Consider the following 21,247-nt stretch of genomic DNA (forward strand, 5'->3'; position numbering starts at 1 on the left):
CCATGTACTGTTAAATCTGGGATGAGAACCTCCTTCCCTCAGCCAGAACACTGAAGATGGGTCATGGATAAGTCTTGAAGGATTACAATTACCCAAAACATACCACCAAGGCAACAAAGGAAAGGCTCAAGAAGCAGCACATTAAGGTCATGGAGTGGCCTAGCCAATAGAAAATCTGTGGAGGGAGCTGAAACTTTGAGTTGCCATGAAAGCAAAGAAACCTTTTAAATAACCCAATCCTATGTCATCTTACATTTCATAGAGTTGACTGTTAACAAACATGATGCAGGGCAACAAGTCAATGTGTGATGTAGCCTATAAAATGCAGTTATTTGCCCTTAAATGTAACATGAAATTAAACCAGGGTTTCCCAAACTGGGCTTAATGTAAGAACTGCAGTGGGTTTGTGAGTTGCTAAAAGCAATAATTAAATAGAACATTGTATGTTAACATTGAACTGTGTTGATAAATGATTTAAATATTCACTTCCTCTGAGATACTCAGAAAGTAAATATTTCATGTCAAAGGGGTCTGGAAAGTTGGGAATAGTTGGGAATCCCTTTGTTCCATACATGGTGATGGTCTGATTACTTGTGCAGAAAGCCTACTTCACACCAGCAGCAAGAGTAAATCCATGTTTTAAATTAATCTGGTGAACTGATGATTCAATAGCCCATTCAAAAAGAGAGCCGTTTACATGAATCAGCAGTTTGAATGAATCAAATGCATGAATGACTCAATTGACTTACGTATAATGACATTTAGCCTATACTGCCATCTACTGGCAGTTTCTTATTTAGAATATTATTTCATAAAAATAGAAAAAAGTAAAAAGAAAGTTATAGTTCTCTCAAAAATAAAAATTCTGTCATCACTTGCTCACCCTCATGTAGTTTTAAACCTGTAACACTTACTTTGTTTTAATGGAACCAAAAGAAAATAATGAAGAATGTTGGTCACCAGAAGAAAAAGAAGAATGCTTTTTTTTACCTTATAGCATTCATCATAACAAAATCAACTATGAAATAAAAAGTTGAAATTAGAACATGCAAAGTCATAATTGAAATTATGAGATTTAAGTGAGACTTAAATAATGTTATTAAGATTGATTTACTAAAGCATGAATTATTTAGGTCAAAACTGCCATACAGATAGCAGTAAAATAGATCTAAAGTTTCAGCAAAGTTTAGATTTAAGCCATAAGTTCTAAATGAAATGCTGCATCGAAGTCAAAAAAAAAAAAAAAAAAGATATGTCAATGTGAGATTATCTAACTTGAACCAAATAACAAATGCAACAAAGTCTGCACTCTGAGCTGTTTGGGCTGAATTTATTCCAGAAGTGCAATACTTTGTTTAGAGGTTCAGAACAAGCCGCAACCAGAATGTCTGAGGAATTTCACCACAGGGATAAGAGCACAGTTAAAAAGAGGTTCACATTTTAGCTTGCACATTTTTTACTGAAAACCACACAATGAAAAGATGGTTCTTCAGTTTCATCCATCAAAACTCTCTAGGAGTAAAACAAAACCTCCAGTAACTGGAGGCGAGTCCAAGCACTGTTCAGTAGGTGATGTCCTGAAGGCTAGAGCAAAACACACTCTCACACTCCATGCCTTCTGCAAAATTGAGCAACAGATCTGTCACAACACAGACCTGCAGAGACATTACCCCTTTGTCATAGCGGTTCAAGAAAAGCTCTGTGTTCCAGCCGGCATTTGAGCTGCCAGATATGACAAGCGGAAGCTCGGCTTCAGCAGGACACATCTACATTCACCTGAGGTCTGGCTGAGACGCTTCGTGACAGCTCGACACAACCCCATCCTTCCTCTGGTTCGGAAGAGCACAAGTCTTGACTGCTAAGTCACTGGCTCTCTCTCCCAGCCTGTTTGCCAGGTTTCCCTTTTCATATCTAGTCTCTCTTCCTTATAGTAAATTCATGTCCATCCTGGTCTCAAGGTCTTAACTCTTTCTCCCACTGCTACATTTTGTCTCTGTGACCTTTGATAAACCTCCTGGGTGACGCAGACAGACACAGAAAAGTTTGGTATATAGAACCAGGCTAACGGTCTTTGAAATAGTGACCATGGTCTGCAATGTGCTGCTTCTCCAGAGATCTTGTACTGCATTTATGTTCCTTGAAGCTGCCGTCTTTATCAAAGCTTCTTATATGAAGTTTAACATAACCTATTGGGGGCAATTCAGGGGACATAAAGGCTATAAGTCACAATCCACAACAAAATAATAGAAAGGAAAAAGTCGAACAGGTAGAAATAGGTTAGGTTTAGTATAGAAGACACCGTTTGGGATTTTAATATTTAAGTCTAATTGTCATTAATTAAAAAGTGAGTCACAAATATAGCAATAGGCTCTTTGCAGCTGGGTTGCTTCTTTTCTCAGCACAAGGCTGGCTTGTGAAGCTCTTTTCCAAAGCTTCAGCGATAGCTTTCTGGCTTTTGAGAAAATATTGATGGAGGATAGTGGAGCTTCAGCCCTATCTAGTGGTGCCTTAGTGAAATGATCAACAATGATCTTTTTCCCACTGTGAAGACTATCTCCAATGATGAAAATAGACTACATAGTAGCATGCTCTTCTGGACCCTAATTCTGCTGCTAGTAGAATATATAGAAGAAAGATTTAGAACAAAAAATATTAACGACAGTTGAAGTTGAGGTCTCTTTCTCTCTGAAGCACACATTAATGAAATTCAAATAAATAAATCACTACATAAAATATTAAATTAAAGCTGCAGTAGGGAACTTTTGACGCTCTAGCGGTTAATAAACAGAACTGCTTGCGTCTTGCGGAAGAACATCGTAGCCGGAGCTACTTCTCTCTGTTTATGTCTATGAAGAATCACAAAGGTACTGGGTTACTCCACCGCGGTATCCCCGAAGCAATTTTAAATTTGTCCGAATATAAACACTTATTATAGGTGTACCCTAGTGATTCAGAACAAGCTAAAAACACGGTTTGGAAAATGGATCCATGGTGTACTCGCTTATTATGTTCATTTTTCTACATTTTGAACACAAACAAAGTTACGGACCGCAGCTCTGATTGGTTATTTTTTACCGGGAGCGCATGACTTTCTGCAAATGGCAATAGGAGCACTGGGAGGAGCCAGAGGAGCTTGATTTTTTTCACAAATTATCTGTCTCATATTCTACTGTCAGGACATAATGACAGGTTTAATAAATATGTAAAAAATATTTTTTTACAAAAGTTCCCTACAGCACCTTTAATATTAAATCAAAATATAATTAAATCAAAAATTACAGTCAAGATTATTACATTGTTACAAAATATTTGTTTCAATTAATTTTGTTTTAATTTCTATTCATCAAAGAATCCTGAAAAAAATGTGACCTCAATGTACAAAAAAAAAAAAAAAAATCTTACTGATCCCCATATTTTAAACGGTAATGCATTTAATAATCTTTTAAACAACTTTCTGTGTTAATGGAAATCTAAAGACAACCACCCTTGATTATTATTATTTATTTATTTTTCTTTAAATTAGAAAATAGTATTTATTAGTAAATAAATCGTTTTATTCAAATGCCTGAAAACATTACTGTAATGAGAAATTGTGGTTAGGAAATGTACTTAATTATCATAAATACATTAATGTATCGATGCTAAATGCAGTCTGTTAAGATTTCTGTAAAGGAGTGGAAATGAGTGCCAGGTTTACAGTCAGTGAGGGCTTAGGATACAATGTCTTACAGCTTTTAAAATTTCATGTTTTATGTACGTCGGCGAGAGATATGCATTAGAGGCACTTGCTAACAATGTTTATACCTGGGTCATAAAAAAAGGTATTATAAATCCTGCTCAGTATTCAAAATGGCATAAGTTTAATGTACAATATTTCGAATTGTAGGTCTTGGGACTACCTTATGGCCTGGCAAAGAACCTGTACAGGGATTTCAGTTTAAATCCAACTGTGGGCAAATTTGGCCAGGAAGGAGGTGGGAGGAGATCAGGCCAAGCTAGTTTAGGAAAAACGGAGAAAAGTGCCAAATCAGTGGGGACTGTCGGATGCATGTTCTGCATAAGCTGTTGTGTGTTATAGGTAGACACAAACTTGCCGTGCTGTATATCTGCATGCAAACTCTCACAGATGGGTACAGCATATACAAGCTGACAGCTTGAGGCATTATATTTGAAAACAAACTCCTTTTGACAGCACAGAGGCGAAAGTTGTATCCAATTACTCTCGCAGAGCCTTGCAGAAGCAACATGACAAACACTTGTGCATATTCACCCACATACACACCACACTGTAACCATGGAACCACCAACCTGAATGAGGAAATAGCGCTCCAGCCCACTGCACCCTCAGCTACTCTGTCCTCGTGTCCATTGTGAGCCTTTCAAGTAAATACAAAAAGTCTTCTTCCTGCTTTCATCTTATCTGCACTTATACATTTCCAGCTTTATGGTATTGAATGTTTCCATGAAAACGCCCTTTGGAGGAATGTTGATTTTTAGGTTTTGGTCTGGTTTCTAAATATAACACTAGCTTATAAACACTTTTTGTTTGACTGATTTTGTTATGACAGAAAAATAAATAATATATAATATATAATAAATAATATAAAAATATATATATATTGAAAATGTAGTCTAGCTTTATGAATTTTTATTTAACACAGCACTGCCAGTAGCAGATGATGACTCTACATTTTTACAGGACAATGTTATTTCATGCAAAGCCCTTCTCATATTGTATTGCTTTGCACACCTACAGGAACAAATATTTGCAGTCCTATCAAGTTCTTTGAAGTTTGTTTAGTTTTAAACCAGTCTGAAAAACTTTATTAAATGCTCCCGGTGTTACAAAAAACGAATTACAATAGCAAATCCCCCACAGTGGAGTTGAATCATAAGTAATGGTTTCATTCATTTCAGTTTAACACTTTCTTTTGGTTTCATTTAACAAACTCCGATGAGTATAGTTATAGATATGGCACAGCCCTCCAGCAAAATCAAGTCTGTCTAGATTGTCAAACGAAGGCAGAGCTTAACCTTTTGATTCCGATGCAGTACAAACAGCTCATATTGAACCTCTCCGACAACTAGAAAAGGTAAGAGACACATAGAATTGATATATTCTCAAACTAAGGGGAAGTTTTATTTATTTATTTATTTTATAATCATTGTCGCTGTGATAGGGATCAAGACTCACGTAATTTAGAACAGTACATACATGTAGATAAAAAAAATAAATCTTATGTTGGTTTGTATATTTGTATTAGTAAGTGCTAACTTGTACACTTTAACTTTAACTACTGTAAGTTAAATTTAAGCATATTTTGTGATATACATGCACATATCTGCTAAAAGTAAATGGCAAGTCTACTGTCTAGGGAGTTTCCTGTAAGAAGATAATGCGTCAAGAGAACAAGAAGATATTCAAACTATGAGAACTATTTTGTTGTCTATACAACTTGACAGAGATTTGAACACAATGCTGTTGCAAACTTAATCCATGATAAATCTATTCACTTCTGTGAATACTGCAAGCAGATCTATTATGACAATTGATGACAATAAAGAGAAGTACAGTACATTTAAATAAGGTACATATTTATTTACTTTGAAAACACAGCTGGATGTAGGATGCTATAAAATAATCTGTACAGAAAATGAAAGCCCCCTAAAATTTTTCTTAAAAAAATCTTTCTTAAAAACAAAAACAAAAAAAAAAAGATTAAGAAACCAAGTGAAGAAGAAACCAAAAGAAGATGTTTAGCAGGGGAATTCTGCTAGTAAAGAATAGTCATAGCTCATAAACTTATTATAAATTAATGTCATTAATGTATTAGATACATACACAATACATATATTTTTTAAGAGTATGCAAAAAGTCACATAAAATATACTCACTGAATTAATTAAATTATTTAGCCATTTAAAATTACTGGGTTTGGCCCATTTAAAAAATAAATAAATAAAACCTTTTTGTTAATATTTTGAAAATAATGTAACAATAAATTATTTAATTTAGGCAACTTTACCATTATCAAATATGCTTTCATTAAATGCATGCTTTAAATCATGGTCAAATCTGGTCTAAGATTAGAGAATATATTAACATATAATATTAAATAAATTATAAGTATATATATATATATATATATATATATATATATATATATATATATATATATATATATATATATGTGTGTGTGTGTGTGTGTGTGTGTGTGTGTGTGTTATATATATATATATATATTTACTAATAATTTATTTAATATTATATGTTAATATATTGTCTAATCTTAGACCAGATTTGAATGATTTAAAGCATGCATTTAATGAAAGCATATTTGATAATGGTAAAGTTGCCTATATATATTACATTATAATTTACATTATGAAAAATGTATATCCATTTTGATATTTGCAAAAGGCTGATTATATGATTACTCTGCATTCCTGTGACATACTGCCATTGAACTCATTTATATATTAATGTTTCTTTTCCTTTCGTTTCTTTTTTTTAAACAGGATTGCCATCCTGTTATGAGTAAGGTAGCTCTTTGTGGTGGCAGACATGAACTGGATGTCCTTACAGGTCCTGCTTGGCGGGGTTAGCCAGTACTCCACTGTATTTGGGCGTGTCTGGCTATCGGTGGTGTTTGTGTGTCGTGTCCTGGTGTTTGTGGTGGCCATTCAGCAGGTGTGGAGTGATGAACAGAAAGATTTCATCTGCAACACCGCCCAGCCGGGTTGTACTAATGTCTGCTATGACCATTATTTCCCCATCTCCCACATCCGTATTTGGGCTCTCCAGATCATTTTTGTCACTTGCCCGTCTCTCATGGTGGTGGCTCATGTCAAGTATCGTGAAATGAAGAATGAGAAGTACACCAATGTCCACAAGGGTGAACACCTGTATGCCAACCCAGGAAAGAAGCGCGGAGGGCTATGGTACACCTACATACTCAGCCTGGTGTTCAAAGCTGGCTTTGATGCATGTTTCCTCTATATTCTGTACCACATTTATCATTTTGACATGCCAAGAGTTGTCAAATGCACTGAGGAACCTTGCCCAAATAAAGTTGACTGCTACATCTCCCGTCCTACAGAAAAGAAAATCTTCACCTTCTTTATGGTGGTCACTTCATCGCTCTGCATCTTCATGTGTATCTGCGAGATGTTCTATCTGATTACCAAGAAAATTCGCAAGTGCCTGCTTAAACAGCATCAACGCCTTTTACAGCATGATTACAAAAGGGTGGATCCAACGGCTTCATCCAACCAGAATCTCAGCAACTTTAAAAAGGCAAAGGTCACAGGAGGAGAGAAAGATTCAGAACCGGCATAGTTATCGTCTGAAATGATTGTGATGCAAGCAGGCATTATAAACATTAATGAGACACACTGGACCTTGCTTATAATATAGATAATGCCAATACACCAAAGGAATATTGCTTTTTCTTGGGACAATAACATATCTATGACAAATTTTGAATTTCATTATTTTCTTATATGTAATCATTTAAATGAAAAAATAAAATAAAATGTGGAAGTGTATTCTTGAGTCTCCTCCACTAAAGGAGCACAGTGTCCCCTAGTGTACAGACCCACTTCAGAGAACAACATAGTGGGGAGGAGACCATAGTAAGAATCCAGTTCCTGGCCTAATACAGTAAATAAAGTGTCCACACTAAAGTCTGACATTTTCTGCAAAACATTGATTAACAGCTACTGGACACACAGAGAGTCTTGAAAGCTGGACTGCACTAACCTAATGAAGTCTTTTCATTTTGCACATCAATACTTTTATGATTTGCTCAAAAACAAATGTAATGCTTCATGTACAGTACATGGGTTTAAGACGTTAAGATGTACAAATCAAAAGTACAATAATAACTAATTAGTATGTGAGGTGAAAGTAATTACTCTTTTAATGTCATAAATTTATTTTTGTCGGATATGCCTTACAAGATTGTTACACTGAATTACATTTTAGGGAGTCTCTTCTGTAAATCAGGAAAAAATTGATGATTTAGATTTTTGATTTTTTTTTTTTTTTTTTTTGCTTGACAAAATTGAAATTAAATTAAACAGAAAAAAAGAGGAAAAACTATTTAAAGCATTATTACACTTGATGCTTAAACCCTTTTTCGTCTTTGACCCACTTGCACTGTAAAGTAATAATGTTTACAGAAATATTTTTTTGAATATACATATGCTTTACTGTATTTGTTCTTGTTTATTTTGCACATACTGTACTTCAAAGTGAAGCACTACTAAATTATATACTAAATAAAAGCATAAATGAGTACACCATCTCTGAACATATCTCTATTTCTTAATGATCAATATTACAATTCATGGGAATATGCCAAAATGTAAATTTTATTTCCAAGTTTAAAGGTACAGGTTGTAGGACCTGCCACTAGAGGGTACACTACCAAAACAATAATATTCACGTGGTTTGATGGGATTTGTTGTCTTCAGTAAATTATCAAATTAATTGATTACTGTTTAGTCAGATGATAAATAAATCATCCAATTTATTATTATTTTTTTTTTTTTTTTTTTTTTTTTAATTATTGGCTTCGGCCAACTCTACTGATCGATGTCACAATCAATGAATAATACATAAGAGTATGTGAACATAAATAAATAAATGTATGAATGTTACGTAAATATTGAGTAATATAAGCATTAATTCATCAAATCAAATTTGTACTTATGTCTGATACGATCAATTTTCCCCATCCTCCACATCCTTCTATAGTCTCTAGATCATTTTTGTCATTCGACCGTCTCACACGATATTGACTCATGCCAAGATCCGTAAAATGAAGATTGAGAAGTACACCAATGTCCACAAGGGTGAGCACCTGTATGCCAACCCAGGAAAGAAGCGTGGAGCCTTGTGGTACACCTGCATACTCAGCCTGGTCTACTTCATTTATAATTTCGACATGCCAATAATTGTTCAATCTAACTGAGAAACATTGTCCAATTACAGTTGACTGCTACATCTCCCGTCATGTACATCATCAATTGCTCATTAACGAGGTAAAAATACATATCGTTCTTACCTCAATATAACAACTCCACCCTCATTCAAAAATGGTTTCTATTCAACAAAACTTTCACATATAAACAGAATGACTCACAGTTTCTGCTATGAGCCATTTTCCATGTTTTATCCAATCAGATGGGAAAATACAAAGCTCCCTTTTGACAAACGTTAAAACGCACCAATCAGCTTCAGGAGGCGGGCCTTAATAAATACAGCCGAATCACTCCATTTGCTAAGATCCTCAGCGGAATGAGTTATCGATACGGACAGGTAAGTCTGTCTTCCGGGTTTACATATTTAACACACACATATATATGTATCTTTTATGTCTATATGATTCTTTCATATTCGTCTTACGGTCTAAACCTTTAGTGTAAGTGTACTGGGAAATTGTGTAGAATGACGTTGATTCCAAACGCGTGAACTTAGAAACAGACTTTTTTTTAGGCTAGTCGCTTAGCACTGTAGCTAATATGAAACATTTAAGTGGTAACAGTATTGTGTTTCTGTTGAGAGCGTGCTGTTCAGTCAGGAATCACAGTGTATGAAATAACCATATGTTTTACATCTTTATCTTACATAATGTCATACAAAAAAAGATACAAAACAGAGATGTGTCAGTGGCATGTAATGCTACCTTACTCTTTACCATCCATTTACATACCGTAGTTTTACAGTTATTGTTAGTGGTGTAATATTATAACAATAATAATAATAAAAGTAAGAGTTTACAAGTACCAATTAATATGATTCTACGGTACAAACTTCCGTGAAACGCAAGAGAAGACTTTATAGTATCATATCACTTTCTTTGTATAGAGAAAAAAATGCAGTGAGTGAATGGGGACTAAATATGTAATCCTTTCTAATATATCTCCTATATTAATATTATAAATATTATATAAACTCAGTATAGTAATAAAAGTCATACTGTATAAATGTTAGTATTCCACAGAAGAAATAAACTCATACAGAACAACATGAGCATGAATAAATTACCTAAACAAGTTAATCTGATTATAATCATATCTTTATTGTTTTGGTGATATAATTGCTTTTGCTCATGCCATTTAATCACATCTAATTAATCTCTGTTGGTGTTTTATTGCAGTTCAGCATTTCAAGTTACTCATGTTTATTTAAATACAAACTTTATATTATTTGTTTTTGAAAGGGTTATCAGGGGCCAGGGGGTAATGCTCCCCAGCACCAGCCGCCTCCAGGGGCACCGTATGGAGGTGGTCCCGCTGGTGGACAGTATGGTTCACCTTATGGCGGTGCCCCTCCAGGGCAGCAGTATGGTGGAGGAGCTCCATACGGGTCTTATGGTCAACCTGGTCCAAGAGCGCCGTCCGGTGGGGGCCAAGCTCCAGGTGGTCCTTACGGAGGTTATGGACAACCCCAGGGTGGACCGTACAGTCAGCAGGCACCTGCAGGTTAGAGACATGTAACTCTGTTTTGTTTTAATTTGGCTGAGTATAATTTTGGGTATATAAATATATTTCTAAATTATTTTTATGTGTGTGTGTTTGTACAGTGGCCTTTCAAAAGTATTTTTTAGACACTTAGGCCAAACGTAAGGATGTCATTATATTTAATAATTAAAAACATGTAATGAAAATTATATACATTTTTTAGGTTTGATTTGGTCAAGGTTTAGTCTAGATTTAGGGCTAATATGTACAATACTGTAAAAATGTTTGTGGTGTGTAAGAATTTTCATATTTATGTATTGTTTTGTGAATTAAACTTTTATTCATCAAGGACACAGCAAATTGAATCGACAAAGTGAAGTGACAGAAAAAAAAAGTTACCATTGAAAATAAATTGTATTTCAAATAAATAATGTTCCTTGAAATTACTATTTATGAAAATGTCCTGAAAAAAAAAAAAAAACACGATTTCCACAAAAATATTAAGCAGCACAGCTGTTTTCGGAGCTGACAGTAATATGGAATGTTTCTCGAGCAGTAAATCAGCTTTTTAGAATAATTTCTGATAGATCACATGACCCTTGACGTCTGGGGTAAAGGCTGCGGAAAATTCAGCTTTGCCATCACAGGAAATAATTGGCATTTTAGAATATTTAAATAGAAAACACTTATTTTTTTAATCGTAATAATATGCACAGCAGTGCGGTTTTGCTGTATTTGTAATCAAATAAATGCAGCCTCAATTATATATTATAATTGAGTCAAATAAATGTGATCTAATTTGGAATGTAGAGGAATAGGAATGTGGTTTGGTATATAACATATATATATATATATACAACTTTTCATATCAGAATGTTTCCCACAGCTTCATTCATCTGCAAATGCACTGTAATAGATGTTGGTCCAGCAGGTGAATTTGTCCACATGGTTTCAGGAGTGGTAGTCCTTGATCCTCCTGCACTGCAGCTGTGTCATATGCCCCTCACTGAATGACTGATGCTGATACACTGCAGGATGACTGTGTACTTGTCCTGATCCGGTACAGAATGTGCCCACAGGAGAATCAGAGTGATGAGTGTGGTAATTCCGAGCGAAGGGGTTCGTGTTTTTGTGTCCTTCTGCGTTTATGTCGGTAAGTATTCTGTAATGTCATGTAGGAAAGGCTGTCAGATTCAAAGACTGTCCTCTGAACAGTGCTTATCCCTCCCGAGGGATACAGTGACCGTCTGCGCTTCACCAAATTGCACAACTTATTCTTGACCCTCTTGGGATCGAGACGACACATCGCTGACAACCTTGGCTGGCTCACATTTCCAATATGTTTTGCACATCTGACCTTTAGGACTGCTTGTCCTCATCATTGTCTCACTGTCATTTTGCAAGTAATGAAGTGTTTATGCATATGCTGCATCCGAAACTGATCCATTCAGTACACAGAGGAAGCCACGTGTGAATATAAAATAGCTAATGCAATCCCAGCTGTATACGCCAGGGTTAGTATTGTTAACCAAAACTAAAATCATAAAAAAATAAAAGTTAACTGAGCTTAAAAAAAATAAATAAATAAAAATAAGTGCAGTTTCATGTCTATAATTGTATTGGTCAACTGGTTGAGGTTTATATGAGATTTAAAAAGTAATCCTAAATAATATTTTGGTGTGTGGTTCACTATGGTTAAATGATTTGTTTTGAACTGACTGAATTATCTCGTATCAGCTGATCATGAAGAAATACATTTGCATCTAACTCACTAATGTAGTGTGGTTTCATGATTTAGGTAACATTCCTCCCGGTGTGAACCCTGAGGCCTACCAGTGGTTTTGTACTGTGGATACAGATCGTAGTGGCTACATTAACGCAAAAGAACTGAAGCAAGCACTCATGAATTCCAACAACACCTCTTTCAATGACGAAACCTGCATGATGATGCTCAGTGAGTGTTGCCATTGTTAACATAACCATTCTGATCAAATTGTTAAATTACTGAAAGGATGCTTATATCATAGTAGAACTAAATAACAGAATGCTACAATGTCAAATAAACAATACAACAATAGAAGTCATCTGATGACATCTCTTGTGCCGAAGGAAATTGAAGCAAGAATCAGTGCTTTGTTTTCATTTCCAGATATGTTTGACAAGACCAAAACCGGACGTGTAGATGTAATTGGTTTCTCTGCACTGTGGATGTTTCTGCAGCAGTGGAGGTCAGTGTTCCAACAGTTCGACCGCGACCGATCTGGATCAATTAACAGCAATGAGATGCACCAGGGTGAGTAAATTACAGGTCAGGAGAGAGACCCAAGATAACATGTTTGCAGTAAAGGTCACATCTTCACGCTGTTATGTCACTAAGGACAGGTTCTAGTTTTCCCTTGCGATGCTGTGTTCAGGCTCCAAAATGTACTTGTTTGAAATGGCTCCCAGCTGTAGGATAAATTTACTATATTACTATATACTATACTAATTTACTAATATATATATTTATTAGACTTGAAAATATAACAACTTCTAATTTAAGTAAAAAATTATAATATATTATATAATAATTATATAATTTTATTATATAATAAAAAAAATCTTCACATAAACACATTATAACAAATGCCATATTTAACAAGTTTACTGTTGTTCTACTGAAGCTCCGTCTAAAGAAATGCAATTCTCGTCAAGAACAAAAGAAGCAGCAGCTGTGAGTGTGGTGCTCAACCCTAGCTCTGCCCTTTCATTAATTGCTTTAAATATTTTTTACACGTTAAACTGAAAAAATAAATTGCATATGTTAATGAGCTAATTTTGATAGGACTGCTAAAAAGTGCAACATAATGCAGTCTCCATCTCAGCTGTCTTCCACAAAAATATATTAAGAAATTCTGAGTTCAGAATATTTTCATTTTTGCAGTTCAATGGTGGTGTAAATTTGTCTGAATGGTAGTGTAAATTTGTGACAGTTATTGAAAGAAATCTCGTATGCTCATCAGAGCTGCATTTATTATATATATATAAAAAAAAACACACACACACATTAAAACAGTTGTGAAGTATTATTTTTCCAATGATTTAATTTAGTTCAAAATGTAATTGTGATCTTTCAGAAAGCTCTTGCTGTGATTTACTGTAGCAAGGCTTGCTAATTGTGTTAACCACACTGCATCCATCAACTAACATGTATTTATGTCTGTTTCCTCAAATCACGTTTAAGTGATTCACATATCACTTATCTTTGCAATGTGCAAAGAGATTAATAGGTTTATTGCTCGTAGTTAAAGTGATTTGCACAATAGAAGAAAAAATAAACATATTTACAAAAAACTTTAATTATTAAAATGTTCATAAGTAATGCAAAACATTGTTTAAATATAGAAATGTTCTGGGACACACACAAGATGTAGCAGTCACAGAAGTAAGGAAATACAGCTGCTGAGCTTGTATTCTCTGCCTCTTTTCCCATCTAATCCTGCACCATTGAACACACCATTATTTGTAGAGCCGATTTCATTGTTGAGAAGTCATGAAAAATTGCTCTTGAAATAACTTTCAACTTTCAAATCGGAGCTGTTATCTTGTCTTTTTTTGTGCTCATTGATTTTGTATGTTCATGACTGCCAGAGCAGTATTTCATCCGCAGCGGTAGTTGAAGCCATTGTAAGGATTTGAATTGGCCTGAAAGTGTAGTGATGATTACTGGTGAGTGACAGAGTGTTGAAAACATGGTGGATACGAACACACCAGTAGAAGGGTTTAACAGGGTCTGTGCAGGAAAAAAAAAGAGGGATTTAGGGACCCTTGAAGGCTTTGATGGGGAAAAGTCCTTCTAACATGTTTCATTTCCAAACCTCCTCCACTTTTTGTTGCCAACTCATATATACCTTTATGTAAAACTAGTGGTTGGCAATGTAAGCATTCCCTGATTTATATTATTTAGAAAAAAAAAAGAAAGAAATTAGTACTTTTATTCAGCAAGGGTATATTAAATTGATTAAAAGTGAGAGTAAAAACATTTGTAATGTTGCAAAAGATTTCTGTTTCAAATAAATGCTGTTCTTTCGAGTTCTTTCTGTTCATCAAAGAATCCTGACTGAAAATGGATAATTTTAGTTTTACACGAACAAATATTAAGCGGCAACTTTCCATCATTGAAAATAATAAGGAATGCAATTTGTGCAAATCAGCATTTTAGAATGATTTCTGAAGGATCATGTGACACTAAAGACTGGAGTAATGACCGCTGAAAATTCAGCTTTGTATCACAGAAATAAACAACATTTTAATTGTATACAAAAAATAGAAAACGTTATTTATATTTTTTATCAGATAAATTTAGCCTTGGTGAGCATAAGGCTGAAAAACAAAACTGTATATGGTAAATGTAATGTTTTAATTACCACTGTGTTTCTTATTTCCCAGCATTATCTCAGATGGGCTACAATCTGAGTCCTCAGTTCATTCAGGAACTGGTGAATCGTTTCTCTGCTCGTGGTGTGAATGGGGTTCTCCAGCTGGACCGCTTCATTCAGGTGTGCACGCAGCTTCAGAGCATGACCCAAGCATTCCGTGAGAAAGACACAGGCATGACTGGCAATGTGAGGTTGAGCTACGAAGACTTCCTTTCTGGTGCCGTTACCAGACTGGTGTAAAGGACTGCACAGCAATTCAAAAGATGATCTGATTCTGAGTTTACAGCATGCCACCTCACCCTCTCAACAGTGCCTTTCACTGCAGCTTACCCTGATTTTACATTTGTTCATTTAGCATTGCCACCTAGCCAAATTAAAGCACTCATCGCAAGAGACTACTATTGTAATTGGGTTGTCTGTAATGCAACCAGTTATTTAAGACTAAACTGTTGCCAAAAATATTTGTGGTATATGTGAATAAAATGACATTAGCTATGCAACATGCACTATTTACTAATTAATGGGAGTATGTCACAGAAGTATAATAATGTTTGATTTTCTTTGTTTTAATTAACATTTCTGTACCTTTTTAAAATTAGCAAAAAAATTCTGATTATGATGAATGCTTGAAATGCAAATATTTTTAGGTTTCCCTCCCTTGCTTTATGCCTTTTATTCGATAATATTTATGCCCTCTTAACCACTTTTTTTTTTCCTTATGTATTGTATGTTTCTTTATGTATTATGTATTGGGTTTCTTTCTTACGCGGTTTCGCTCACAATTAAACAATGTATTTAAATTCAGACTTGGTGTATCTGTTTAATTGTGATGTATTTTCTCATGCATGTGTTGTTTTTAATTTTTAATTTTAAAATAAATGTTTTCATTAAAAAAAAAAGAAATTATATATATATATATATATTGTGTCTGAATTGAGTATACCATATGTGTACTTTATATACAAATTAATTGTACTGTACTATTATTAGTAGTAGTAGTGGTAGTAGTAGTATTGGTATTATTAGAAATATTATTTAAAAAGAGCTTTATGTTGAGGACAAAAACTCCCAGTATGTTGCAACTGGTCACTGGGTGTCAGTATTGCTTTAACAGGACATCCTGTATTGAACTTATTTATTTACTTTTTTCGCCTGAACGAACGAGCCTTGAAAACGTCATTCTGACGTACAAAAATAGCCAATCAAATTGTTGCTCACGGTGACGTAAGGAGGCAGGAAGTTGTCCTGGAGATAGAGGTACGTACACTACGGTCATGAGATTTTATAAACGCACGTGCGAATGATTGTATAGATTTATGAAATATTATGCACTAAATCGTCAGTGGGTTTCCTTATTATGTTTTCAGGAACATATATATCGTTTCAATGTTGCATTAATGTATTTCTATTGCGCCATTTAACACCAGGCTTTGACACCGGTAACCTTGTTTTGGTAACCTTGATTATTTAATGATCAAGTTATGTTACATAAACACGTAGTTTGGCACTTTAACATAACGCCATTCTCATTTAATTTCTGCTGCCTTATAAAAACAACAGAAAAAAAGTACCTTTGGCTTCATGAATGCACGTGTCTGTATGTTATCCTTGAAATTGTCGCTGGGTAACATAGTAATGATTATAAGGCTGCATTGTCAGCTTATCAAAGCTGAATAACTTTCTGGAACTTGGACTGACTTTTTCAGGTTTCTGCAACTATGTGGCCAGTAATCTGGACTGCAGCGCGCACTTATGCGCCCTATGTGACCTTCCCAGTGGCCTTTGTGGTGGGAGCTGTTGGATACCACCTTGAGTGGTTTATTCGGGGAACTCCTAATGCCCCAGGAGAAGAGAGGGGCATTGCGGAGCAACGGGAGGATAGGAAATTAGAGGAACTGACCGGTCAGGACAGCACACAGGTCCTCAGCCTGAAGGACAAACTGGAATTCACACCAAGGGCAGTGCTGGAAAGAAACCGACCGGAGAAGAGCTAAGTTTTATTAAATGTCCTGAAGTCCTGCAAGATTACCATATAATGATGTGAAACTTCTCAGGCTTTGCGCTCTTTTGTGACACTCAACGGCCCCAGGGACAGAAACTTTATCAGAAAACTTTTTTTTTTTTTTTTTTGTGGGATTTCATGTCCATTCCTATGCCACTGCATTCAGCCACCCTAATTACACAGAGTCTTGCTGTAATATTTAGCAGGCCAGCTTGTGGAACTTGGCTGCTGAGAGAATTTTAAAAAAACTTTCTTTCTTTGAGAATTCTCAATATTCATCTTTTGCCTTTAGGCATCCAGACACATGACAATATTGCACAAGTCCTAACTTGGAAAGCTTTAATGAGTTTTCCATTTGTGCTCCCTGTCATATGCTTATGAGACTGAAGCTCAAAGAAAGACCACCTTTGTTAAGTTTTGTGTCTGTGTGAATAAAAGTGCATCTATGCAAGGCAACACTTGAGCGGGACTAGAAAATGTTTGAGACGTTTGAACTTCAAGTGGCTGAAGTGATTCAGGACACTCAGAAATTCATACAAGCTCTGTCATTGTTTTTCTTTGCTAATTAGTAATAATGAACAGTGGATAGTGAGGAATGAAAGCCAAGTTCCGTGTCTTTTCGGTTCATGTAAGAGCTCTGCACACACTTTGAATATGTGGATCAGAAGGTTTAGCTTGTATCTCAAACCAAAAAATAAATAAATAACTTGAAGTAATGCATTTACATTGACTTCTGTGATTTTGTTTGGACAGCTGTATGGTCTGCGTTCTATACTGCACGTTATGTTTCTTTCAGCACGCAACTTGATTAACAGAAACCAGAGAGCAAGACTTTACAAATCTCCAGAGTGAACTAAATAGAGGTCACCCTAACTTTTCCAGCATAAGTTGTGCTTCCTTGCTGCCAACAAGCTAGTGAAACTTTATGAGTGCTGATTTAAATCAGCAAAGTGCATAAATACTGAGACCAGGCACCATTGGCTTGTCTGCTTAAACCTTTTATATTTAGGTTATATTTAATATTTAATATATTTTATATAAAGGTTATATTTAAAACAATATTTTCAGATAAACTCAATGAATGGCTTCAAATCGGCCCTAAAACATTTACATTACTTTAAACTCAATGTAAGTTTTGTTCCGTATTAAACGGATTCTGCCCATGTTATTGTGTATGCTGATTTAAGGGAAAAAGGTGTTTAGTGTCACTTTAAACAAGTGGTTTTCAACCTTTTTGACTTTTATGTCCTTCGATTTAACAGAGATTGACAAAAACATTACAAGTGTGAAAGCTAAGTGAGCAGAAATAATGATTAATTTTTCTTTGGCCAATGAAACCAATCATTGTTATTGCTTAGATATTATTATTATTATTATTATTATTATTATTATTATTATGCAGCCTTACAAGAATGTCATGCTTGCTTATGGGTCAGATGACCTGCTGTATTTGTACAAGTACTCCTATTCCTGTGTCCAGTAGTTGTGTGAGAGAGGATGTATTGTCTGGATTGTTTGTGCCTATATCCTGGTAGGAGACTGTGGGTTTTGTGCTGGAAAGGTGCTTGTATGTCCCAGAGAACAAACAGCCCTATTATTCCTGAGTGATAGAAAAAAGGAACCAAGCCTTTTGGCCTCTCCCAGCCCCTCAGTCAGGATGTCTACTGCCTATATCTGCACAATTACAGCATGACTGTTCACTATAGATTTCCATCAGTGACATAAAACAATGGAGGGACACTCAAAATTGAGTTACCACAACCGCTTCTACTGTGCCTCTCTGAATCTTTTTAGATAGTTGGAAAACTGGCTTCCATTTCTCTCACACTTCGAGGAGGGAAAATCGAGTGTCCTTCCACTTATTTGGCAAATTTAAAAAAAAAAACTTATCCCAGGGTTATTATGTTTATTATATTAAAAGAAAATAAGTTAAAATACTGATAACTGATATGGTGATGTAATGGGTGAAAAACTCATAGACTTAAAATGTAAAAATGGATAAGTTCAAATACTGATAACTGATATGGTGATGTAATGGGTGAAAATCTCATAGACTTAAAATGTAAAAATGGATAAGACACACGCCTTTGATGTGAGAGACCCGGGTTCGAATCCACTGTGAGACACCAATGTGTCCCTGAGCAAGACACTTAACCCCTAGTTGCTCCAGAGGCGTGCGACCTCTGACATATAGCAATTGTAAGTCGCTTTGGATAAAAGCGTCAGCTAAATGAATAAATGTAAATGTAAACATAAGCCATGTATACTGCACAGAATATCATAAGAGACTGGTGGAGAGCTGCTTAAAATACCTTAGCAACCATAAAGCAATGAACTACAACCAATAAAAAACACTTTTGTAAATATATAGCAGCATATATTGGTAGTTGTGTATGAGTAAGCACCATTCCTATTTTATTGAAACATGTTTCATTGTAAAATACTTTCATGTACTGTGGTGTTGTACTTTCATGTGTTGGAAGAGCTGATGACATCATGGATCTGCTGCAGGTGGGGTTTTACCAAAAAACAATGTAACAATGCCCTCCGTTTTTTCATAGTAAGGGCTGAACATACAGTGCCTGGAGTGACCAATGAAAAAAACAATCAGATACAAGCCTATTTCGTCCAGGTTGTTTAAATTCAGGATCCAGTTATCCATGAATTATTTTAGTTACCTGATAGCTAGACATTTGTTCTGAAGATACTTCAGTTTTAATGGTTAATGTCACCTAACATAAATACTAATAAAAGAATGGCGTACAGGTTTGGAACAACATGTAGATAAACATACAATATCAGAATTTCCATTGTTAATCTTTTACCTTGTCTGGAAACTAATATATTAGTGTGATTTCTTAACATTCGATTGAAGGGCAAGCACATTGATTTTCAATGCCAATGCAATGTGTTAATTAAACATTCTTGTTTAATTCTGTTTTACCTTTGTGGATTTTTTTGACTTCTTGTTATGGCTATCACTGAGAAGACATGGTTCTTAATCACTTCAGCTGACAGGAAGCGCATGTGTCCGTTTTGCACTGCATATTTTTCCCTGATACTGTGGCCTTTAGACACCCTACAGAGAGAAATTTGGCACTAAGGCTTAAGTCCCCATGGGGAACAGGTCGACTGGCCACTCGAAGCCACCTCTCATCCAGAAAACACCCACACACATCCGAGCACAGCACATACTGCAGCTTCAAAGGTACGTACAGTTCATAGAGTGCTTTAAAACCCGTTTTGTTTGTTTTCTGTCTGAGGCTGGTAAGCAGGTAAAGGGAAATGCATCAGTGTTTGGAACAATGATATCAGGATCCAGGGAGCGACCCTCAAGTGTGGCAGCTCAATTTAATTGGTGCTACTCTGTACAATTCACCTAAAGACAGATGCAGGCAGTGTCCCTGCTGGGTTACACAAATAGAATGACCTTTGTGACTGTATTCAGCCACGTACCATCATAATAGCTTGAAGAGAGCAGGCATCCATTACTTTTTTTTTTTTTCGTATCTATATGATTGTCTTTCTCTTTGGCGGATGAGGGGAACTTCAGAGGTCAGTCCTCACCAGCTGTTTGCTGACCCACACATCTTGTGTAGCACCTCTGAAACCTTGTATTGGCAAGAGATGACAGGCTAACCGTTCGTGTAGGCCTGCTGTGATGGAGAGAACTACACATTGGGCAAAGACTTCAGGTTATGGTTGGCAACCTTACAAGCACAAGACTTATTAATCTTTTATAGACTGGAGCACAACAGCGAATATAACACCCTCTAATAAAACACCATTTCCATTAGCCAACAAAGCATACCTTTTGAAAGTGGAGAAAAAGAGCACTGTTTTTTATGTTTTATTTTTTATTCTCATTGTATTGTTTTGATTTGACCCTTTCCGTAAGAAAGTGTCCCATCAAGTACCCGTCATTCCCTTTTTCCTGTTACAGATAAAATGGCTAAAAGTGACTGCTGTGGAATGTGCTGTCCTCATGACCAAACAGGAAAGTAAAGAACTTGATGATATCGGAAGGCTATCTACTCTGAAAACTTTAGAAATATTTCAAAATGACCAAGATTCGTATGAGACGATGAATTTTTGCCCACATTTGTTCATATAAATATTAAGCATGTTAATGTTTTCAGTGTTTTATGAAGTGTTTACCAGGGAACAACTGCTCACTTTGTATGTATCGCTTTGGTAGTTGCACAGTTTGTGATTATGCTTATCTAACATAATGCAGTTATATAACCCAGGCTCATTGGAGAAACATGCCTGTTGGCAAAATTTCTGCAAAACAATATTTTGAACATGATATGTCCAGCGAGTGTCGCTAAAACCATGATTAGCTTTATCCAAAATG

General features: G+C 35.5%; 3 protein-coding genes across 3 annotated transcripts; all 3 read left to right on the forward strand.

The window, feature by feature from the left end:
• Positions 1 to 4,663: 4,663 nt before the first annotated feature.
• On the forward strand, positions 4,664 to 7,766 carry LOC127935528 (gap junction beta-4 protein). Its single transcript, XM_052533471.1, has 2 exons — positions 4,664 to 5,093; positions 6,520 to 7,766. The coding sequence occupies exon 2, from the start codon at positions 6,566 to 6,568 to the stop codon at positions 7,337 to 7,339; it is 774 nt and encodes a 257-aa protein (XP_052389431.1). The 5' UTR covers positions 4,664 to 5,093; positions 6,520 to 6,565; the 3' UTR covers positions 7,340 to 7,766.
• Positions 7,767 to 9,221: 1,455 nt separating this feature from the next.
• Positions 9,222 to 15,692, forward strand: LOC127935527 (peflin). Its single transcript, XM_052533470.1, has 5 exons — positions 9,222 to 9,325; positions 10,230 to 10,491; positions 12,269 to 12,424; positions 12,620 to 12,763; positions 14,899 to 15,692. The coding sequence occupies exons 1-5, from the start codon at positions 9,305 to 9,307 to the stop codon at positions 15,126 to 15,128; spliced, it is 813 nt and encodes a 270-aa protein (XP_052389430.1). The 5' UTR covers positions 9,222 to 9,304; the 3' UTR covers positions 15,129 to 15,692.
• Positions 15,693 to 16,014: 322 nt separating this feature from the next.
• Positions 16,015 to 17,614, forward strand: LOC127934916 (small integral membrane protein 12). Its single transcript, XM_052532466.1, has 2 exons — positions 16,015 to 16,145; positions 16,595 to 17,614. The coding sequence occupies exon 2, from the start codon at positions 16,607 to 16,609 to the stop codon at positions 16,880 to 16,882; it is 276 nt and encodes a 91-aa protein (XP_052388426.1). The 5' UTR covers positions 16,015 to 16,145; positions 16,595 to 16,606; the 3' UTR covers positions 16,883 to 17,614.
• The last annotated feature ends 3,633 nt before the right edge of the window (positions 17,615 to 21,247 follow it).

Source organism: Carassius gibelio, chromosome A19, assembly GCF_023724105.1.
Source record: "Carassius gibelio isolate Cgi1373 ecotype wild population from Czech Republic chromosome A19, carGib1.2-hapl.c, whole genome shotgun sequence".
Lineage (NCBI taxonomy): Eukaryota > Metazoa > Chordata > Actinopteri > Cypriniformes > Cyprinidae > Carassius > Carassius gibelio.

Bases quoted from the DNA above. Each gene is read 5' to 3' on its own strand.
- LOC127935528 (XM_052533471.1), top strand. From the start codon at position 6,566: ATGAACTGGATGTCCTTACAGGTCCTGCTTGGCGGGGTTAGCCAGTAC.
- LOC127935527 (XM_052533470.1), top strand. From the start codon at position 9,305: ATGAGTTATCGATACGGACAG. The intron at 9,326-10,229 runs GTAAGTCTGTCT...TGTTTTTGAAAG, and splicing joins TGAGTTATCGATACGGACAG to GGTTATCAGGGGCCAGGGGG. The intron at 12,764-14,898 runs GTGAGTAAATTA...CTTATTTCCCAG, and splicing joins CAGCAATGAGATGCACCAGG to CATTATCTCAGATGGGCTAC.
- LOC127934916 (XM_052532466.1), top strand. From the start codon at position 16,607: ATGTGGCCAGTAATCTGGACTGCAGCGCGCACTTATGCGCCCTATGTG.